General features: G+C 36.0%; 1 protein-coding gene across 9 annotated transcripts in view; it reads right to left on the bottom strand.

Moving 5' to 3' along the window:
* The window catches only part of Klhl13 (kelch like family member 13), a 585186-nt gene that overhangs the window by 72695 nt on the left and 489016 nt on the right, over nucleotides 1–23475 (bottom strand). For all 9 annotated transcript variants that reach the window (XM_051178443.1, XM_051178436.1, XM_051178434.1 and 6 more), the window contains exon 2: nucleotides 14217–14288. In XM_051178443.1, coding sequence (XP_051034400.1) covers nucleotides 14217–14266 — 50 coding nt within the window. In that variant the 5' untranslated portion in view covers nucleotides 14267–14288. The remainder of the gene's footprint in view (nucleotides 1–14216; nucleotides 14289–23475) is intronic.

Below are 23475 nucleotides of genomic sequence, written 5' to 3'. Positions count from 1 at the left end.
ACTGTCAGAAATTATAGCAATTTCAGGGTCATGTGAGCTAACTAGAAAAGCCTGTCGAAATTCAGATTCGAAGATGAGGGGGATATCAGTTATTCATACACTAGTGTGAATTAATTCAACCAAGTCTTTTCAAATAGCAAATATCCTTTGCCCTAAGGGACTGAAGCTGGCTGGACTAAGAGAAAGACTTCAGTAACACTGGCAAGATTAGACAGGGTGCTATTTCAAAAATGTGAGCAGCACAAAGGGACTTGGAAGGTCATAGAAATTTAGGAACTGGGGCCCAGTGTGTAAAGTAAAGACCCCTGAAGTCAACCCTGATAACCTGGAAACTTGGGATCAGTGGGTAAAGACCCCTGAAGCCAACCCTGTTAACCTGAGTTCCATCTGTGGGATCCACAGTTAACTGACTCCCAGAAGTTTTCATTTGACCCCGCAAATGTGCAGTGCCCCCATACACACACATGCACGTAACAACAATTATAGAAAAAGAAGCCATGAATTTGGATGGAAGAAAGAGAAAGGAAAAAGAAATAGAACAGGGAAATTGGACATTGAAAAGATCATACATACAAAAAACAACAAAGCTCAACTTCCTCCACAACTCTGGCTTCTGATCCAAAAATCAAACACATCTTTCCTGATATTCTGCTTCTACATGGTTCTGGGGATCAGGCTAGTCCTGTCCAAGGGGGTACACTGACTATGTATGTAGATTAACTACAGTAATTGTAGTTATTCACCATCATAAATATGATAAGTAATGTTTAAAAAATTGATGTGCAAGTAAACTTTTAGATCAAATTCCCTTGCACAGATTGCGGGTGATCTCCTGGACACAGAAGCTCTTCCTTTTTATCAAGTTTCAAATACAATTTGTTTCCTTGAAAGGTAACTAGATGCCATTTTCACAACTCTTCCAGCACTCCCCACACATGTGTAATTGTTTATCATTATGTGTGTTCACTTCAGAATTCTAAGTGAAGACTATAAGCCAAACACCTACAAACAAGAGGTCCTTCATTTAGCTACTCAAGCATTTAATGAGCATCTACTTTGTACCAGGGGCTGTGCTTAGGCTGGTACATCAACACTGAATAAATTCAGGTCCCCACTCTCAATGTGATAATGGCCTAAGGGACATGAGATGTGAAGTAGTAAATGCAGAAGGCTCCACGTGACATATATGAACACAGATAGTCTTAACTGCACGAGAGCAGGGAATCAGAGAACACTTCACAGAGATGACACTTGACCTGAGTATTTATAAATAGGAAAACGCATGTAAAACATCAAGCCAGAGGGGAGTAGAGAGGGAGAAGGATGCATCAACTAGTTAGGGCACAATTCCAACTGCAACTAAATCAGGTCAAAGTAAGAAAGTAGCATTGGAAGATATATACAAATCTCATTAGGTAATGTTTATCACTTCCTATGTGCCAAATACTATTAAAATGTTTTATCCACTTGATCATGGGATTTACTTAATCCTTACTATATCCTTATAATGTAAGTTTTGATAATATCCTTTCCAAAAGACAAAACTAAGCAACATGACTAAAGTTAACACATTATATGAATATTGGACCTACAATTTGAGTCAAAGCAGTCTAGCTCCAAAAGTCATATGTTCATAAGTTCCTGGTGTATAGAAGAGATGGAATCTAGATGACATCCACTTCACTGACAGAGAAAAAGGGAGAGGTAGAGCAGCAATGCCTAAGCTAAGTTGAGGTTGTTCAAATTCAGTTTATTTTCTCCAGATGGTACTGCTAACCAAACAGGTACCTAATCATGAACTCACTTTGTTCTCTGTTGAGGAACTTGGCACATTCAGATTTTGGAATTATTGGTAAATGTGACTTATCACCTTTCTAAGGATGAGTGCTCCAAAGGCAAAACCTACGTCTTTGTGCAGTTCTGATGAGTTGAAACTAATATGCAATATGTACTCATTAAAAATAAATTCCCTTGAGCACAGAAAGCAGTGTTTCTTGTAGTTTCCATTTTTCAATCATCTGTGACTCATCTTCATTTGTCATCTTAGTGGAAACATTATTGTTTACTTTTGTTTTAAATCAATACTAAAACTGAACATTTATTTTAAAACAAAATTCCCTGTGACTGTGACTAGAAAATGAATATAATTTACCATTGATGAAAACAACTCGGAGATGGATGATTCCTAGAACAAGTAAAATTTGTGAACAATCTAACATCTTCGCACATAGTACTACACACACCACACTATTGGGCAGGCACTTTTGTGGTAGTTGTTTGTTTTTTGAGCTGACGTTCATACAAAAAAAATTAATTACTTAAGTGAACAATTTAGAGGCATCTAGTGTATCGAGAATGTTGTGAAGCCACTCCACCAAAGTTGTTGCAAAATAAGTTTATTCCCTCAGATAAAATTTATATCCATGTAATATTTACTTCCCAATGCTCATTTTCACCTGTTGGCTATAGTGAATAGGGCCATCCTACACACAGTCATACATTTGAGCATTAGTTTTTAAGCATTAGTTTTCCATTCTTTCAGAGATATACCTAGAAATGGTATTTCTAATTCAAGCGGTAACTCTGTGATGACCATTTGAAAGACTGATTCTTTTGGGTAGGTTTTTAAGAGCCTTCTTTTGTGTTTTTGTATGTTTCTGGCTTGGGTAGTCTGTGGGGCCACTAGCTGTGGGACCAGGATGTATTCCTAGTGCGTGAACTGACTTTTTGGAGCCCATTCCCTAAGGAGGAATATCTTGCTCAACCTGGATAAAGGGTGGGGGCGGGGGCTTGGTCTTGCCTCTAATGATGTGACAGAATTTGTTGACTTTGCATGGGGCATCTTACCCTTACTGCAGAATGGATGAGGGGTTGGGTGTGGGAAAGGTGGGTGGGGGCAGAAGGAAGGGAGAGAGGGTGAACTGTAATTGGTATGTAAAATGGAAGAAAACACTTTTAAATAAATAAAAAATTATATCAAACTGTGTTTCTAAATATGACATGCAAAGAAAAGAATCATTCTCATTATGCTTATAAAATAGAAATTTCAAAGTATTTCATTATATTTTTAGAATACTTGTTTTGCACACATTTGATTACTGTATAACAGTAACAAATAATTTGAACACTTAGCTTATACTGTCTTCATATGCAATCAAAAGACACATCACTGAGTTCATCAAAAGCATCCCTTAATGTTCCTATATATCTCACAGCCTAGGTCTGTTTATGTTTTAATTCAGTTTTTATTTACTGAATCATGATTACTTCAGTTAACAAAAAAAAAAAATACCCACAGATCTGGTTATTCTACTTCACCATTATGTATACTGTAGAGACTTATATTTTTCTTTTTAATAAACGATGGTTTGAAATATTCATGCAAACAATGCAAAAATGCATTTTTTCAGCATGCCAAAGCATTCACTAGTAATGCGCTGGTCTGGACAGGGTAGTGGTACTTGCTCTTAAGCAATAACATCTATTGAGTGATAAATGTGATAAGCAGACTTTTCTAGTAATCATTAAAATGGAGAATCTATTCAAACTGTGGTTTCTATATCCAGTACAAACACAACACCCGCTAGAAATCTATGGGCTGATAGGAGCTATCCTCATACATTGCATTACCCTCAAAAAGGAAGCTATGCTTCATCTTCAAACTAAAAATGCCTACCAATGCATGAAATCAACTCCTCTCTGCCTCTCTCTCTCTCTCTCTCTCTCTCTCTCTCTCTCTCTCTCACACACACACACACACACACACACACACACACACACACACACTGAGTGGGGAGATAAAGAAAGCTTTCTCACAAATGTCCCTCTTGACATCCCCAGAGAAAAGTAGAGTCTGGTGAACATTGCATATAAACCAAGCTATAACCAAACACTAGAGGAAGGACACACATTCATTTAAATTTGTAATATTTTCCACTTAAGAGATGCAGTTATATTTCACTTAACAGGATAATCACTAGTTTAAATTGCTTGCTCCATTTCTTTCTATATACCACCAAGCATTTCATCCTCTAAAAGAGTCTTAGGCTTATGCTAAGTATAATTTAATTTTTATGATATACAGACTATCATAAAAATTTTTACACTTTTCTTGTTCTGAAGTAAAACATTTTTGAATACAAGTGTCCATTTATATATATATATATATGTATATATATATATAATATATAAATTTGAAAGTTGCATTAAAAATTAAAATTTCTATGTGAAGATTGTATTCCCATTTATTCACACAACTGAAGTTTGCTCAAAAACAAACACAAATCTTTCCACAAAGTATTTTGAAAATCATTTAAAGATAATAAGATTATTAAAACGCAAATATAAAGATTAATGCTGATAATACATGTAAAGTGCCTAACACAAGTCCCATAAACTTCACAGCCATTTAGCAGATGACAGCTTAAATCCTTCATGATCAGGTGGCTCTCCTTAGAACTAAACCATGGATCCTGAGGCCACAAATTTTAATTATCAAGTTTGCTTTAGTCTGATTTTCTCACCAATTTTAGCACACACTGCATTCAACCCCATCTACTAATTCTATGGATTTTAAGTTATTTTAGGCTATAAGCATCATGTAATGGATAGAAACATAAATAACAAACACCAATGTTAGCTCATTTCACTGATTGGTACTGCCATTCCGCAATACAGATCAGCCATCATGCAGGGCCTTAAGTCTGTTATTCAACCTGGCCAAGCAAATGCAACCATGAAGTCTCCAGGTCAGACTCCATCTGTGACAAAGAATCCTAAACATAATTCCATACTGTGGATGTATTCAGCCTGCAGAATTGTGTCCTTCTCCAAAGCCCCAAAATACTGTAAGATCAAATAAATTTCATCTACTTAGATTAAAAGTGTATTTGGGCAATGTTGTGACACTCAAAATTACATTCAAGAAGGCACTTCCTTTAAACAAATCAGCAAAGGGCATCTTTGTTGGCTAGGAATGTGTATGAAAGTAAACAACACTCACTTTAATAAATGTCAAGGTGTTTCCTATGCATTTGGATTTTGTGAATGAGTGAAATTGAAAGAGAGAAAGAAAAGGAGGAGCAACTTTGTTTCACAAAACAAGATGCTTTTTTTCCTAGTTTTTGAGACAGGTCTCACTGACCCGGCTGGCTTCAAACTCATATAGACCTACCCGCCTCTACCTCCTAAATGCTGGAATTAAAGACAATGTGCCACTACACCTTAACATTTTAAAAGGCAACCCTTATTCACAATTTGAAAATACAGATTCAAATCAAATATACCTTCTTTTCTTTCTTGTATTTATTTGGCACCAAAATCTCAGCTGATCTGAACTCAGCTGACAGTAAATCCTGACTTGAACTGACATGAGGCTAGCCATAGGCTTCTTCTCTCAGTGTTTAAGTATTCCTAAGCTACACTGTAAGGGATGGTAAACCCTACTGGGACTCCTATTGCATAAAAGACATGATATTGATTTTATTACTTTTCAGAAACCCAAAATGAACATAGATTTCAAAACAACCTCATGTCAAGCATTTCTGACAGGTACAGATCCACAATCATAGTTTCACCAAAATCAGTGGGATTTAGGCAGCCAACAAGTAATAATCTCAGAAAAAGGCTAGTCAACTTTTATAATCACTGAAGTCAGATTTCTGAGGGAATATCAAATGGACTATTTTTATACTGTACTACAGATCTGTGTTATCTGGCATGTCAGAGTATTACAATTGAAAAGCCTCCTATTGGATGACTGCATTCCCTTCTGTATTTTGAGCAGGATATTGCTAAGGGACAAGAATGAGTGGTGATCATATGGCTACTGTAGACTATAGATATGAAGAAAAGAGCCAGTGGTCATTTGTAACCCATCCAACAACAGACTTTAAGGATGAACACCAGAATTGCCATTACAGAAGTACGTACAAGGCTGGACCAAGTGTCACTGAAGTGTCACTGATGTTGAAGGAATTAATATGACTGAATAAACATGAATGTAGAAACTCAAAGAGGTTACCTGATTGTTAACTCTAGGAAAGCCTAAAGGAAGTCACCTTGCCCCTGAAGAACTTTATGCTTTTTTTAAGGTTATTTCTGAATTTTGCCTATTCTCTGTGAACAGTCTGATACATAAACCAACTGGACTTACTGAACATGTCAAACTCACCCTGAGCAGATGCTAATGAGCAAATGTCCAATTGTTTAAGAGAAAAAAAGAATGTAAGCTCTCTTAGAAAACCCACCACTTGTATCCACAAACAAGACACTCCATTAAATTTGACAGCTAATGAGTTTCTACATGATAGAAGTCACTAGGCTAGCTTCAGGAAATGAGTGGCTACAGAGGAGCATGTCAGTCTCCTTGAGGGGTTTGTGATTTACACAGGTGACACAATTAAAGAAGTGAAAGTTAGGCATAGCAGTGCATTCCTATAGCTCCAGTAATCTGGAAGCAGAGGCAGGAGGGTTACCACAAGTTGGAGTGTAGTCTGGTCTAGATAACAAGTTCCAGGCCATCAAGGGATAGAAAAGGAGACCATGTCTCCAAAAAAGAAACAAATAATATATAATTGTTACATTTGAACCAAGTGTATAATAGTTGTGTAATAAAGTACAAGGGGATAATTTTCACATGATTTGGCTGGAAACAGGGGTCACATGCTAAATGTCCATCAAGAGTAAAGGTACTGAAGGAGTGTGAAAAAACCCTTAAAGGCTTTAATTACAAACAAACCTATAGTGTCCCATTCACATGAGCTTCAGAGTACAAATAGTTCCAAATTATGAATTATTGGTAAGGAAATTCAACAAAGATCTAATTGGGCTAGAGATAAAAATGTTATGAGTGTGGAATATTAAATATCTTTATTCCATCATTACTCACTACCTATGTCCAGTTGGTACTCAGAAATGAAAAGTGTGACATATTCATAGAGAGTAACTTGAACTGTAACTATGATCAAAATGAGATGTTGCTATAAGTTGCCTTAGTAACATAATTAAGTAATTTCTCTGTCATGCTACAGTGCTTCTCAATCAACTTGTGGGTCATGAACCCTGCTTATGGGATATTTACATTATGATTCATAATAGTGACAAAATTACAGTTACAAAGTAGCAACAAAATAATTTAATGATTGGGGAACACCACAACATGGGACACTGTATTAAAGGGTAGCAGCATTAGAAAGGTTAAGAAGCACTGATATATAGAGATGGAGAAAGAGAAGGAGATGGAGGGAGATAGAGAAAGGGAAGGAGAGAGAAAATGATAATGTAAGAATAAAGCATGTATGCAGAGGACAGCTTCAGGTAATCATTTCATTCCTTCTACCATGTAGGTTCTGAACTGGGGTTGTCAAGTTTTGGGACAGTGCCTTTATCTGCCAAGCCTTCTTACCAACTCAGGAAACGAAACTTTAAAAATCTCACGTTCCTTGGGCAGTCTATGGGGCCTCTAGTAATGGATCAGCATTTATCCCTAGTATACGAATGGACTTTGGGAGCCCTTTCCACATAGAGGGATACTCCCTCAGCCTAGACACATGGGGGAGGGCCTGGGCCCTGCTCCAAATGATATGACAGACTTTGAAGATTCCCCATGGAAGGTCTCACCCTCCCTGGGGAGCAGAAAGGGGATGGGCTTGGGTTTGGTGGCGGTGATATGTGAGAAGGGGAAGACATGGGTACTGGGTTTGACACGTAAAACAACCCTGTTTCAAATTTAAGTAAAAAAAAAAAAAAAAAAACTGAAAAGAAATCTCACATTCCAATCTGAAATAACCAGGTTGTGAAATGGATTTCAAAATAACCTCCAGAAAAAAAAAATGTTTACTCAGAGAAAGTAGTAATTCTAAAAAACATGCCAAAATTGTCTGAAAAAAGAATCCTATTTGGCACAGTCTAAGCCTAACACGATACCAGCTCTGAGAGTAAAGGAGACACAAACTCCCATCCCCAACCCAGAATCTGTCTCCAACTGATACCACTTACAAATGAAAATTTACTTTCCTACAAGGTAATCTCACTGGGAAAACACACTAATCTTGTCCAGCAGTAGACAGTCAACAGAAAATGAACTTAATGGCAACTCTGGAGGTTCTCAGTCTCATAGTCAGGTGATTCTTTTTTGTTTTTTTTTTTTTTTTTTTTTTTTTTTTTACTTTATAGGTATTTGCTTATACATTATGGTTTTAGGTTTTCTGTTTAGGATTTCTATTTGTGTGAGTATGTCCCAGTATCTATACTTTTTCTTTGACTTTTGCTTGTTTTATCCTAGTCTATTTTTTTATTTTACCATCATTATTGTTGTCATTACCATTATTATTATTTTATATGCTTCTTTGTATTCAACTGAGGCAGAAAGAGAAAGATCGGGTATGATTTAGGTGGAGGGAGTGGGGAGTACCTGAGAGGAACAAGAGGAGGGAAAATTGTGATAAACTATTTTCAATAAAATATTCTATTGCCAAATTTCTCATTTTAGGACTCTATTTCTATAAGACACTTAGGAAAAAGTAAACCCATTACATTACTTAATGTCATTGTTGTTTTTGAGATGTTGTTCAGTCTCACTTCTGGAGATTAAATCACCTTCCTGCCCCAGACTCTGCAATAGCTATGACTACAGGTAAGTACTATAATATCTGCTAAGCTGTTAATTTTTTTTTTAAGTACAGGCTCTCATGCATCTGAGGCTGGCCTTGAACTTGCTATGCATCTAAGGATGATCTTGACTATTTCATTTTCCCGACTCCACCTCCACAGTGCTGGGATTACAGGTGTGTGCCACCACACATATGCAGTACTGGGTACCAAACCCAGGGTTTTGTGGATGCAAGGCAAGCAGCCACTACTTAATATGAAGAAATTTACTCAACCTCAGAATCAAAAGTTGGTGATTGCTTTCTTTGTGAAAATATGCATTATTATTTTATCAATATCAGTGTTTTGCTTTCATGCATGTGTGTGCACCACATAAGTGCCTGATATCCTTGGAGGCATGGAGATGGCCTTGGATCCCATGGAACTGGAGTTACACGTATTTATAAGACACAATACGGATACTGGCAAACAAACCTAGCACCTCTGAAACTGCTTTTAACCACTGAGCCATCTTTCTAGCTCCCGTATTGAAGTTTGTAGTGTAGTCCCAACTAGTTTACTTTTGCTTCTGTTGCCTGAGCTTTTAGTGTTACATAAAAATCAATGCCCATGTCAACAATATCAAAGAAGGCTTTCTCTACATTTCCATCTAGAAATTTTATTATCCAAGATCTTACACTTAAGTCTTTAATCCATCTGGGGTTTATTTTTGTGATTGGTGTAAGATAAGGGCACAAGATCATTCTTTTGACTGTCAATGTCTACTTTTTGTAAGACTATTTTGCATTCAAAAATAGTTTTATTTGTCTCTTTTTGATGCTGGACTAACCTTATAGGTATACGTTAAATAATGGTGATGATGGCCTTTTCTCCTGCTTCTTCAAAATAGTTGCTATGTTTTACCAACGATGGTGTTGGAATTACTTCAGGCAAAATAGTTGTATATAATAAAAGAGAAAATTTGTGCCTTTATCTTTTTAAGAGTTCTTTTTTCTTAAAATAAACATCTCATTTTTCAAATCCTTTCAGCATTTTATGTTTTTCTTACAAGATATATATGTTTGTAAGATGTAATGTTAGTATGAATAGTTTCAGACTTTGTATAAGTTCTATACAATATTATCACTTTCTTAATAAAAGAGGATAATTTCTTCATACATTCCATAATGTGCATGATTTTGCTCTATTTCGAATTTAAAATTGACTCATAATTTGCATATGTATATAAGTCCTTTTCCCCCTCAGGTTTTGATGAGTCTGAATTGGGTGCCATTCTGAAATGAACTGAGGAGTTCCTCACCATTTTCTAGGTTCTGAATGAGATTTTTATAAACAGAATTACCTTTTTTTTTTATCAAAGTGCTCATATTCATAGCAAGAAAAGCCATAAGCTTAGAGAAATCAAATCACTGTTATCAGCTAGGCATCCTAACATCAGTTTCCTGAGCCAGACAGATTTACTTCACCTTCCAATTCAGTTACCATGCCAACAACAACAGCATTGAACTGAGAATTGAAATTACAAAATTCTTTCCTTTTATTCAGTGACATTATTAATTAATCACATTCGATATGAAATTAAGGCACCTTCATGGCTTTTATGGTCAATGGTGTACTTACAATATGAAAGCTAAAGTTCTATAATTTTCTAAAGATAGCCTGAAATTGGAAAGGAACAAAGATTTCTTGGTAAACATGCAAAAATCACTAGTCATAAAATTTAAAAATGACAAAACATAACTTCAAAGGAAAAAAGTAAAATTCTCACTAAAAGGACAAACTGAGGCCTAGATTCAATTTCCAGTACCACAAAAAAAAAAAAAAAATACAAAAATGGGAAGGCAAGACTGTAAGAAAGTATGCATACTACATATAACTCCATACTCAAAGTAACTAAAAACCTCTGAAATTTTGTTTAAAAAAACACATTTTAATCGGGCAAAAGATAAGAAAATATATTTTAAAATTTCAAAATTGCTAATAAACACACAAAAGGCCAAATTTTTACAAACAAGGAAACTTCAACTATGAATCACTTTCTTTTTTTGTTTCTTATAAAAGAAAACATTTAATTGGAGCTGGCTTTCAGTTTTAGGGGTTTAGTCCATTATTTTCATGGCAGGAAACATGGTGGCACAAAGGAGACATGGTATTAGAGAAGGAGCTGAGAGTTCTACATCTTGATCACAGGCAGCAGAAGTGAATGAATGCCACACATGAAACTTCAAAGCCTGCTGGAACAGTAATACTCTTCCTCCCGTGAGGCCACACCTACTAGTAGTGCTACTCCCTATGGGCCAAGCATTCAAACACATGAGTTTATGGGGGCCATTCCTATTCAAAGCACCACAGTCTCATATTCTAGTAGTTCTTCCTTTATATGTTACTTGGTTTTTCCATTGCAGATTTTAATATCATTTCTTTGTTTTGCATGTTTATTGTTTTGGTTATTATTATTTTCTGGTGGAGTCTTTCTGGTGTTCTGCATGCTTCCTGTACCTTAATAGGCATCTCCTTTTTATAGGTTATGAAAATTTTCTATAATTTTGTTGAAATTTTTTTTGTGCCTTTAACCTGGGTTTCTTCTCCTTCTTATATTCCTATTTTTCTTAGATTTGGTGTTTTCATAGTGTCCAACATTTTTGGGGGATTTTGTGCCAGAATTTTCAAAGAATTAAGGTATCCATTTCTCTATCCTGTCTTCAGTGCCTGAGATTCTTTCATCTCTTGTATTCTGTTGCCTTTGAGGTTCGTGTTCACGTTCCTAAATTTTTCATTCCCAGATTTCCCTTAGTTTGGGTGTTCTTCATTGATTTTATTCTACCTTGCAGGTTTGAACTGCTTTATTCATTTCCTTCCACTGTTTGTTTGTGTTTTGCTAGATTTTTAAAAAGGATATATTAATTTCCTCTTTAAAGACTTCTATCATATCCATAAAGGCTATTTAAAGGTCTTTGACTTGTGTTTCAGCTATGTTGCAGTGCTCAGGGCCTGCTATGTCAGGGTTGCGGGGCTCTAGTGGAGACATGTTGTCCTGGATATAATTGATTGTATTTTTATGCTGGTATCTAGGCACGTGGGCTTGGGAAGACTATAAATCTAGGTGCTGATCTCTGCTCTTGTCTTTCTTGGTTGGGTGTTTTATTCCTTGGTTTCTGTTGCCCTCTCTGGTTCTTAGGAGAGTGTGGTGGCTGTGTGCTGCCTGGTAGGAAATTCTTTTGGGATCCTGATTGGTGGGGCCACTGGGAGTTTCAGGTAAAATCCATTTCTAAATATTGGGGCTGACACTTAAGAATGGAGATGGGCTAAAAGGGGCTTAAGGATTCCAAAAGAGGGAGAAAAGCAAAGTGGTTTATTCGCTTTTTTTTTTTTTTAAACCAGGACCTGCTCAGTCCTCTGGGAATGCTGGCAAACCACAAAGAGACATCACAACGAGTAAGCAGTTGCAGATCTGAGAATGCAACTGAAGGACTGGATATGGAGGAGAGGAGGGAGAGTGAATAGCTGAAGCTTGCCTCCCTGTTTAGCTGGCCCACTTGCCTCTTTGGCAGGGAATTCCTGCTGGAGCTGGGGGTTGGGATAACAGGATGAGTGGGAAGGAACTTTGGAGAATACCTGTGTGATCCACTGGAGATGAAGGCAGAAAAGAGATGGAGGCTGCATCAAGTGGTCCACACAGAGTGGGGAGCGAGACTGTGCTTTAGATTTAGAGGAAGAAGTGAAGATCCGCAGTTAGGCTACCTGCTTCTCTGGTAGGAGTGGCTGCCAGTTCCCAGGGAATGCCTGCTCTGCTTCAAAGCTTTGATAAAGAATTGAGTACTGGGCAGGGGAGGAAGTTTGGAGGGGAAGATCTGTTTGATCCACTGAAAATGGGGGAAGGACATTGAAGGCTGCAGTAGGTGATCTACAGAGCTGGTGATGAGACTAGGGGATTGGACTTGGAGGAGAGAAGAGAGGTGAAGATCTTCATTTAACTTATCTGCTTTCTTGGCCGGACTGTCCTCTATCTTTTCCCCAAACATGACCACAAGTTATTTTTATCATTTTACTGATTTATGTGTTATTGAGCAAATACATCTTACAGTCTCCCTGTACAGATCAGTATCACACCCTTCCAAAGACGATGACAGTGCGCATCAAACACATTGGCTTCCTTTAAATGATTACTTAATATGATTGTTATGTAAGACCCAGTGTATACTATATATCAAATAGTCATGACTTTGTATATATTCCATTTCTGCCTTAACCTTCCCCTACAATTTGACTGTATTTTAAAATATCTCATAACTAGGTTTGTGAAATAAATCATTAGATATTTTGATCAAAGTGTACATAGCATATAATGCATCTAAACATTTATACAAACCTAGATGCCTAGTCACTAATCCAGAGACATAAAAATATTCCACACAAGGTTAATGTCAGTGTAACACAGCATAATATTTTATAGTAAACATTTTATATGACTAGGATTACATTATAAAATAATGTTAAAAGTATAGTATATTGGACACACAACCAAGTAACTTAGTCATTTATTATTAGTAGTAACTATTATATCCTGTACACATCTATAATAAGGTAAATTTGTATACAACATACAGAAAAATAGGTTCAATTCTATCACTGTCTTCACAAACACATAAGTAATGAACTGTCCTATGTTATTAGGGTAAATATATGGGGGTTTTCACCTCCATTATAATCTTATAAGACCATAGTTGAATATGCATCTATTATTAATAGATATGATGCATAGTGTATGTCAATGCCACATTTTACTAATTGAAATCCCACACTCAAATTTCAATAATATTAGCACTTACATAACACTTAATATTTGTCAATCCTGCTACCAGCTGTGTTTTCCCACTCTCCCCTCACACATATTACAAGCATACACAGACCATACTACTGCTTGTAATGTAGGTATTATAGGCCCCACTTCACAGATGATGAAATTGAAGTTTAGAACAGATAAGAACATTTCTCAAGACTGTACTCCTACCACACATAATAACCAGAACATAGAGAACTCTGTGGGACATACTATTCTTAAAGTTTAACCCAAAGTCTGTAATCAAACGCTATGAAGAAGAAATAGTCTTTTACACGTTCATAAACAAGTCTATTTTTCTTGAAACCATTAATTTAAATTCTTAACCTGCCATGGGGAGCTCTAAATGGCTCACAGTAACTCCCTGGAAAGAAAATAACTGGAATTCAAGCAACAGAAATGTATACATAATCACAGGGAAGTACTGTTTTAAAAATATTATAGGGACTTCTATTAAGCTATGATTGTATCTATTCACAGATAATGCTTTTAAAACTAAAATTTTAAATCATAACCTCCAGTGACTATACACCAGCTGTTCACACTTTATATCTAGTGTGTTCTCTATTTTTCATTAACTCAGAACACAGTGTCAGTAACACTGTTTACTTATCTGATTACTCAGCTATTCTCTTATTCATTTATTTAATAAATAATTCCTATTTTAAGCTAGGCAGTTAATACACATTTCCTGAGTACCTTCTAAGTTAAGCATATGGAACAGAGACATTATACAACATATAAAGTAAATTGTTTCCATAAATACCGGTTGCGGAGTATTGCAGCAACTAACTCTCCTCTGTACAGATGATCCATCACGTCTCAGAGCTGGATAGACCTATTCAGGAAGAGAAGAATTAAAAATTCATCCTGAAAATCAGTATCAAGTCTTTTCATAAAAGTTATGGAAGGTTTATGATATAAATCAATGTATCTAGTGTCCATAATCCAGCTAATGAAAAATATTAAATTGAATCATTTTACAAAGTTCAATAGTCACAATATATTGAAAACCCAGTGGTGAATCACTAAATAGTATTGATCATATTATTGGTAATTTCATGTGAAGTCATCATCTAACAAGTGTTCACAGACAGTCAACACATGTAAAGTAGTTTAAGTAAACAGATTCAGTAGGAGTGAGAAGTCTGTAGAAAGTTAGGTTAGACAAAAGAAATGGAAAGTATAGGGTTGGGGCAAACATCGCTATTCAACACCAATTCCCATAGTAATGTGGGAACTCAGAGTCTGAGAAGCCCATAAAGCACAAAATACAGACAAGAAATTTACAACATCTTGTAATCTTAGGCATTAAACACCAGGTAGCAATTTTGTTTTTCATGAAATGAATGGAATTGGTTTCATGGCTGTCTTGTTTTAGTAAACTGAACCACACCTAAGTCTGTTTCTTGTGGTAATGTCAATTAAAAAGGAAAGTAGGTGTGTGTGTGTGTGTGTGTGTGTGTGTGTGTGCTTGTGTGTATATAAAGTCATATATTTATTTACTTACTTTGAGTATATTGGGAAGCAAAATGTATACCTTACTTTAGTGTTTCTTGTTAATAAAGTCATCATATTAGAAGAACAAAACTGAGTTACATGCAACTTGATCATAAAACTGTCTGCTATGAAGAGTACAGAAAAAATAATTAAGGAGTGGGAAAAAATATACTCTGCTAGAACACTTTTATATACATTTGAAATAGAAAAAAAACCAAAAGACTAGGATGCTTATGTTCACATCATGACTTCTGCTCATAATCACATTGTTGCACATACAAGAACCTAAAAGAAATCACAAATTTAAAACATCTCAAAATCAACTGACTTTGAATTTACCCTTTCTTTAAAAAGTTTTAAATAGTGAGAGAATTTTGAGATGTAATGTTTATATTTTGTTCAGGCTTTATGGTATGTTTTAAAAGGGGACATGATAAAGCAGGAACATACCAAATGTATTTAGATTACTACTAGGAATTGAGAAGGATAAGATGAGCAATAAAGCTGCTTTGCTAATTAAATTAGGCATAAACTATAATGTCCTGAAGCTAAGCATTCAAACTTATTTGTAATCCTTATTGCATGAGGATGTGTCCCACTCTGAAAGCACTATGTTGGAAAACTTTACCCCTAATGTTGTAACGCTGGGAGGTGCTCCAGTTTGTTTTGCCATTATGGAGACAACAGCCTTATGAATGATCATTTTGTGGAGTGGGTTTCTTATGAAAGAATATGCTTCACTTGTTTGTTTTTAAATTTGGTTGCAGGGGAGGCACATGGCATGGCAGGCACACAGAGATCAGAGGTCAACTTGTGGGAGTCAGTGCTCTCCTACTGTGTAGTATCCATGACTGAACTCAGGTCATAAAATTTGGCAGCAAGCGCCTTTATCTGCTCGGCTATCTCACCAGCTTTTAGCCCTCTTTTATATGCATGCATTCACTCTTCCTCTCTCTCTTTTCCTTTTCAACATCTCCCACAGGATGATAAAGCAAAAAGATGTGATTTTGAACGTCTACTCTGCAGAATAATGAGGAACATTTTTCTTTTCTGCATGAATTAACCCTCTTTGGGATTTTATTACAACAGCTCAAAGTGTATGATCTAGGAAACAATATAAGGACAAGTCATTAAAGGTAAAAAGTGAGATCATACCAAGAAAAAGAGGCAGACAGCTCTAGAATTACACAAAGTGAAACGTACTAAGGAATTACAGACGGAACAGATCTGAAGCAGCAGCAGGATAAGTGGATCTTCACACGTCAAGCACAAAAAGAGGTTTACTTGCTAAGCTAGACAAGGGTGGGTTGTGTCCCAACCAGAATGTACCTGTACTTTCTTAAAAACAATTAACACATCTAATATCAGCCAAGTAAGAAATACTCATTCAAGTAAGAAAAACAAGCACAACCCATTTATGTCAGCAACTCTTCCCTATCAGGCTTGGTATGTGTGCCAGGGTCGCTTAACACACCAAATAGAGATGTATGTAAGTCATATCCATTTAGGTCCTTGTAACAGTGTGATACAACCCTCCCGCATCAACCAACACCTTCAGCAACGCCTCTAGTACTCACAGATCTCTGTCTGGGGTTACCCACAAAAAAATTCAACAGCAGACTCTTCCATTTCCTGAAGAGCAGGGAATGGAGCCAGATATGGAACTCCAGCCATTTACCATAATGGTTTTCAATAAATAACCCATATTTAAAATCTCATAATATATTCTTGCTTCTCACAGACCAAGGGCCTCCAAGTCTGGAGACATCAGGCTTTCCATAGGAAGAATTAGTTCGTTTTTCTCATAAGGGGAGAAGGCCTTGAATTAAGTTTTAACTTACTTGGTTCAAAATAAATAGTTTTAACCAACTCCGTGCTTCTACTGTGTTCTCCATAAATTGATTTTTTTTATTTGCTTTTTATAAGTGAATGGCATTAGGAAGGAATAAACACATAGAATTTACATAGAATTTAACTAAAGCTAGTTTTAAAAATCATAGAATTAAATGTGTATATTTACATAAATTTTCTATATTTATATTAAGTACACATGTATCAAACATACATACACACACACACACACACACACACACACACACACACACATACACACACACACATGCAATAGAAGGTAGATTTACCAAAGACAGACTAGATAAGAAACCACTTCCACAGTCAAAGCATGAGATAATAGCACATCGAAGGGCTCTGTACATAGCCAGAGAGACCAAAGTTTTTTTTTTTTTTTTTTTGTTATGTGTTTGGTTTTGTTTGTTTTGTTTATTTTATTGAAAGAATACTGACAGGTATTGTCAGACCAAAAGGATATGAAAGACAATATCATAAAGTCTATTTAGATGACAGAGAAGTGATAATATCAAATGATACAGGGGATAGAGAAAAGGGAAAATGATGAGACAATTAAGCATCCCTAAACAACTAAGAGGCAATTAAGCATCCCTAAACAACTAAGAGGTAGGCAACATGATGCAATTCAAATTATTGCTCAATAATCTGCTTTCCATAAAAAGGCCAAATGACAGTGAAACAGAAAAACAGGCTAGTGAAGGAAATAGAAAAGTGAAGGAAAAAGAGAAACTAAGGGAATTAAATCTAAAAGTTGAAGAAAAGTGATCCAATATCATTCAAGAATTTTAAGTTCTGCTGGAAGTAAGATACATTTACTTGTTTTGACAATGATCCAATGAAGTATACTCTTTTCAAATACTATCCTCAGAATAAGTAGGGAAGAATCCACATTACAATTGTTGAAAAATATATGAACAGATTCAAGAGAACTGTGTAAGGACTGGTTGATCTCAAAAATGAATACAGGAAAAAATGAAGGCCTACTCCATAAGATGGAACCCATGCCTAATACTGCTTGGGTAGCCAAACCTAGGGGGAATTCAACAAAATGACTCCTAATGACATTCTGCTACACTCACACATCAGTGCCTCATTCAGTCATCAGAGAAGCTTCACTTTGCAGTAGATGGGAACCAACAGAGACCCATAATTGAACAATGTGCACAGTCTTTGGAACACTCTGGCCTAAATGGTATGCCTTCATCAGATTCCCACCCCCCTCAAGGCTTTGGGAACTATGCAGAAGAGGAGGTAGAAAGATTGTAAGAGTCACAGGGGATTGATGACCCCAAGGAAGCCATGTCTTCCAGACACAGCAGGACTGACACACATATGAGCTCACAGAGACTATGGCAACATGCACAGGACATGTACAGGTTGAATCCAGACAAATCGCCATGTTGAGATAGGGGAGTAGACATAAGCTCCCAACCCTACCCTAACCAAGAATCTATTTTTAATTGACAAATACTTGCAATGAAAAAATTACTGCCTTCCAATGGAATCTCACCAGGTTTATTGACTACATACACTTCCTCACATGCTCAGCAGTAGGTGACTAGCACAAAAAGAACTCAATGTTTTGTTTTGTTTTTGTGTGTGTGTGTGTGTGTGTGTGTGTGTGTGTGTGTGTGCTTTATTTTGTTTTGTTTTTGGAGATTTATTATTTCGTATCACTGTTTGGGAACTTTTATGTCTTACTGGTCTTTTGCTTGCATATTATGGCTTATGATTTTGTATTTTTACGTTTTTTGTGTGTTTCTTGTGATTTCTCTTTGAGTTTTTTGTTTTCCTTTTTAGACAGAGTCTCTCTATGTAGTCCTGGCTGTCATGGTACTTGCTATACAGATCAGCTGGCTTAGAATTCACAGAGATCCAGTCTCCAATCTCTGGGATTAGAGGGGTACAACACTATATTCAGCCTTGTTTGCTCTTTATATGCCTATTTGCTTCCTAAAGACAAAAAGGAAGTATGTATGGAGTTGGGTGGATTAGCGTGTTAGGAGGTAGGAAACTGTGATCAGAATATATTGTATTGAAAAAAATTATTTTGAATAAAAATGGAAGAACAAATTGGTATGTCGAGGGTACTAGGGAGATGGGTCAGTGGATATAATGCTTGCTGTAGAAGGTTAAGGATCTTAGCTAGACTCCCCAATGTAAAAGCTAAATGTAACATGGTGCTTCAATAACCTCAACACTGTGTAGTTGAGACAGGAGGCTCAATGCCAAAATAGCAAGCACCAAATAAACTGAAATATTTTATCTCAAAATTGAGGTGCAGAGTGCTATAAAAACCCCCAATTTGACTTTCATACATAAGTACAGTTGTGCGCACATTACACAAGTATACATAAGTACAGTTGTGCGCACAATACACAAGTGCACATTTCCACATGAACATACATATATACAAAACACACACACAATGATTTGGGGTAACTAAATAATTATTTATTTTGTGGGCTTTTTATTTTATTTTTAAAAATAATGGGCTCCTGTCACCAAACTTGACAACCTAAGTTTGATCAGGAGAAGCAACATGATGGAAAGAGAGAACCAACTCCAGCAACTTGTCCTCTGACCTCCATGCGCATGCCACAGTAAGTGCACATAGACACACACTGAAATACATGGATAAATGTTAAAAAAAAGAAAGAAAGAAAGTGACCTTGCAGTAGGTAACAAAGGGACCTTGCAGTAGGAAGAAAAGCAAGGAATGTGGTAATACAGAAGCAAAGACAAAAACAGTGGACAAAGGAGATGCTGCTGACATGAGTAAGAACTGATATTTCACAACTGATGTTCATGTCAGAGTGGGTCATTGGAGGCAAGGAAGCAGAAAATATAAGAGCCCAAGGATGGAAAGGAGTGTGATGAACATTCTTCTGGACATGTAACAGCCATGAAGTCTTACCAACATGGTTGCCTAAACCTAAGCTGAACAAGGACAACAGTAGGCATGCCAAAATGGACAGGAACAAGTATGAGGTCTCAGCCTTACAGAAAGAAATATAAGCAACTAAGGAATCCTGAGAGTTGGAGAAATAAATAGTCTTCCCCAAAGAAGGGCACACCAACTGGTTATCCAGTACCAAATAGTTATCCCTGAAAAATATATACAAGAAACATTACAAAGATCAAGCAGGTTATATTTAGGAATATGTATGAATATACATAGACATATTTGCACATAATAACAATTAATTTAAAAAAGAAGCCATGAATTTGAAAGAGAACAAGGAAGGTTACATGAAAGGGTTTAGAGGGAGGGAAGGGGAAAATAATGTAAGCGTATTATCTTAAAAATAAAAGAAAAAAAATTAAAAAACTTAATGGGGGCAACATCGAGGAGATTGACCAGCATGTGTAGGTATTATCTATAACAAGTCTGATAATTGTATAAAAGCCAGATAAAAATTCCCAACACTCCTTTGGCAAGATGGGTACTGAAGACAGGACTATCACCTGGAAACAAAAGAAACCCAGCCTGAGAAAGATAGAAATAGAGAACTATTCTGGAAAATTGTCATACACACCTATCACACAAACACACATACATTATAAATAATAAATAATTTAAACAACACAAATAAAACTAAATATTATAAAATACATAAATGAGTTTCCCAGCTATCAGTCTGGAGTCCATGAGCTCCCCTTTGTTCAGGTCCACTGTTTCTGTGAGTTTCTCCAGTAGAAGAGGATGGGGGGTTGGTGGGAAGCATGGGAGGATGGGAGGGAGGGAACTGGGATTAATATGTAAAATAAGATTGTTTATAGTTTAAATAAACAATGTGATACAAATTACATTCATACATACATATACATATACATATATATATGTATATATATATATATAAATGTAAACACGATCACTGCCCCAAAGTAGGGACAATGCCTATGAGCAGGTAAGATATGATGATGCTGCCTCCAAACTTAAAACAAAAAGGACATGATCCTAAGGTTTTGTATATTAGAAAAAGAAAATGTTGTTCAAGACTAAAGATATGTCACATTGGTTAAGAATATTAATTGTTCTTACAGAATACTCTAGTTCAATTTCCAGCATCCATGTGCTGGCTTACAACCTCTGATGCCCTGATGCCCTCTTCTGAACTCTGTGGGCACTGCATACATGTGATGTACACAGGCAAATAGCCATACAAACTTAATAAAAATAATCTCAAAAAATTGAACAACACCTAATTTACTAAACCAGCATGATCACTAACAACAACCTATAAATATCTGTCCTTATACTCACAGATAAATGGAGTCTTCACCCCTTATCAAGGAAGTTTCTCTTTATAGCACAGATTACGCTACACAAAACACAGAGTTGTGGATACCAGCAGTCCTAACATACCTACAAAAACTCCCACACCCAAGGCTCAGAGAACATTGTAGAAGGGGTATGGGAAGATTGTAAGAGCCAGTGGACTGATTGCTCAAGTGTGAGCTGAACAAGGACACCCATGAGCACGCCAAACTGGACAGGGGAAAGCCCATGAGTCCTAAACCCTACACAGAGAACTACCAGCAACTGATTAAAGCTTGAAGCAGGACAGGTGTTATTTTCACAGGGAAAAGCACACCAACTGACATACATACAACCAACATTATAAGTCCGGAACAGGTTGTATTTAGGAATATATTGGATGCATACAATAAAAATTAGTGAAGAAAGAGACCATGAATTTGAAGAAGAACAGAAAAGAGTATATGGAAGAGTTTGAAGGGAGAAATGTTGTAATTAAATTATAATCTTAAAAAGATAAAGTAAATAAACTAAATTTAAAAAGACAAAATCTGCCAGGTGGTGGTAGCAGGGGTGCACACCTTTAATCCCAGCACTCAGGAGGCAGAAGCAAGCAGATCTCTGTGAGTTCAAAGACAGCCTGGTCTACAGAGTGAGTTCCAGGACAGCCAGAGCTATTACATAGAGAAACCTTTTATTAAAAAAAAATAATAATAAAAGACAAAAACCTAACCAGATAAGCACTGTAACTAAAAAGACACACTTCAACTGGTAAGGTTAGTATATGCCTATAATCCTGGTACACTGAAACCAGAAGATCATGAGTCTGAGGCCAGATTGAGGCACATTATTAGACCACGCCTCAACCTTATTCAACCCTTCAATAAAGAAAAGAGAAAAAGACACAGTTCTCATTGCCTGTGACAACCAGATAAATAAAAGGGAAATTAAACATTACTTAGAGAACACACGAGACAAAGACATAATTGTAGTTTGCCTTTAAAATATTCTGCTTAGCTCACTAGAAATAAAACTGACAAGACTGTTCTTCATAGTTGAGGTATCTTGTATAAGTCAAACAATTTTGCCATAAGCATTTCAGTAACTGACAAATCTAATGTTTCAAAAACCAATCATATTGGTAGGTAGTATTTCAAATAGATTCCTATAACTTTACATTTAATTAAAAATCACCATATCACTCTATCCATGTCTGTACAAGAACCAATAGCTTTAAAAATAATGAGATTTGAGATATCAAAAATTAATTTCATATCACATAAGGTAAATCTTATTTAGGAAATAAATTGGTGTTATATGAAAGACATTTTAGAAGTTTCTATAATAGTTTATCTTCATTTAAAATTGTAATAAGTCCTACTATAAGAATGCTGACAGGACTGGTGGGAAACACTATGCACCACAAAATAAAAAAAAAATTGCAAAATCGAATATAATTGCATTCCTCTAACTCAAGTTAAATATAGTAGCATCACTGAAAATATGAAATTATCTTGAACTCATGGAATCTGAAGTTTAATAGTCAAAAATGTGTTCTTTTAGGTTTATTAAATTAAAGGGTACATTCTTCCCTCCCTTTTTCTTTTATTGAAAGAAGATTTTTAATGCACTATATCTTAATTACAGTTCCTCCTCCCTCTACTCCTCCCAGTTTCCTCCCCACCTCCCCCACTCCCTTCCTTTTATTACAAAAGATCAGGTTCCTAAAGGATAATAATAAAATAAAATAAGATGCAATAAGATTACACAAAAACAAAACAAATATGACAAAACAGCCAAACAAGGAAAAGAGGTAAACATAAAGCATATGAAACACATATAAATGCAGACACATACATGTTCGTTCACACATATAGGAATCACATAGAAACCCAATACCAGAAACCATGTATATGCACAAAGGGTACATTTTTAAATGTCACAGAAAGGACCAGGGATATGTTCCAGAGGTACATCATTGTATCTCAAAAAAAGTCACGGAATGATAAACTATTATTTATGCTCATAGCTCTCTTCTACCTGTCACATGGAAGAAGTCATACCCCAAAACACCTATATGCCAATTACTGCAGTAGGTAGTCACTTTTTCTCATAGTAAACTGAAATTTGAATGCTCAAGTGGTATGTTTCCATGTATTCACCCCTTCTAAACTGCAACATTAGAAACTAGGACAGCCTGTTACACTATCCTAAATGTTTTTGCTAAATCATAAGCTATCACTAAAGTAAGTGATCAGCTTCCCTGATTTCCCACTGACTTCTGTTGTGCCAAATGTGTAAGTTTTAACAATATTTTGGTGACTGCAATCAAGTAGGACTGTCTATAACCATTCTCATGGTGGAGTTGACTGTTTTGTTTATACCATACTTTTTT

Source organism: Phodopus roborovskii, unplaced genomic scaffold, assembly GCF_943737965.1.
Source record: "Phodopus roborovskii unplaced genomic scaffold, PHOROB, whole genome shotgun sequence".
In the NCBI taxonomy this organism is placed as follows: Eukaryota; Metazoa; Chordata; class Mammalia; order Rodentia; family Cricetidae; genus Phodopus; species Phodopus roborovskii.
Note: the sequence above shows the minus strand (reverse complement) of the source record. Positions and strands in the feature narration are given on the sequence as shown.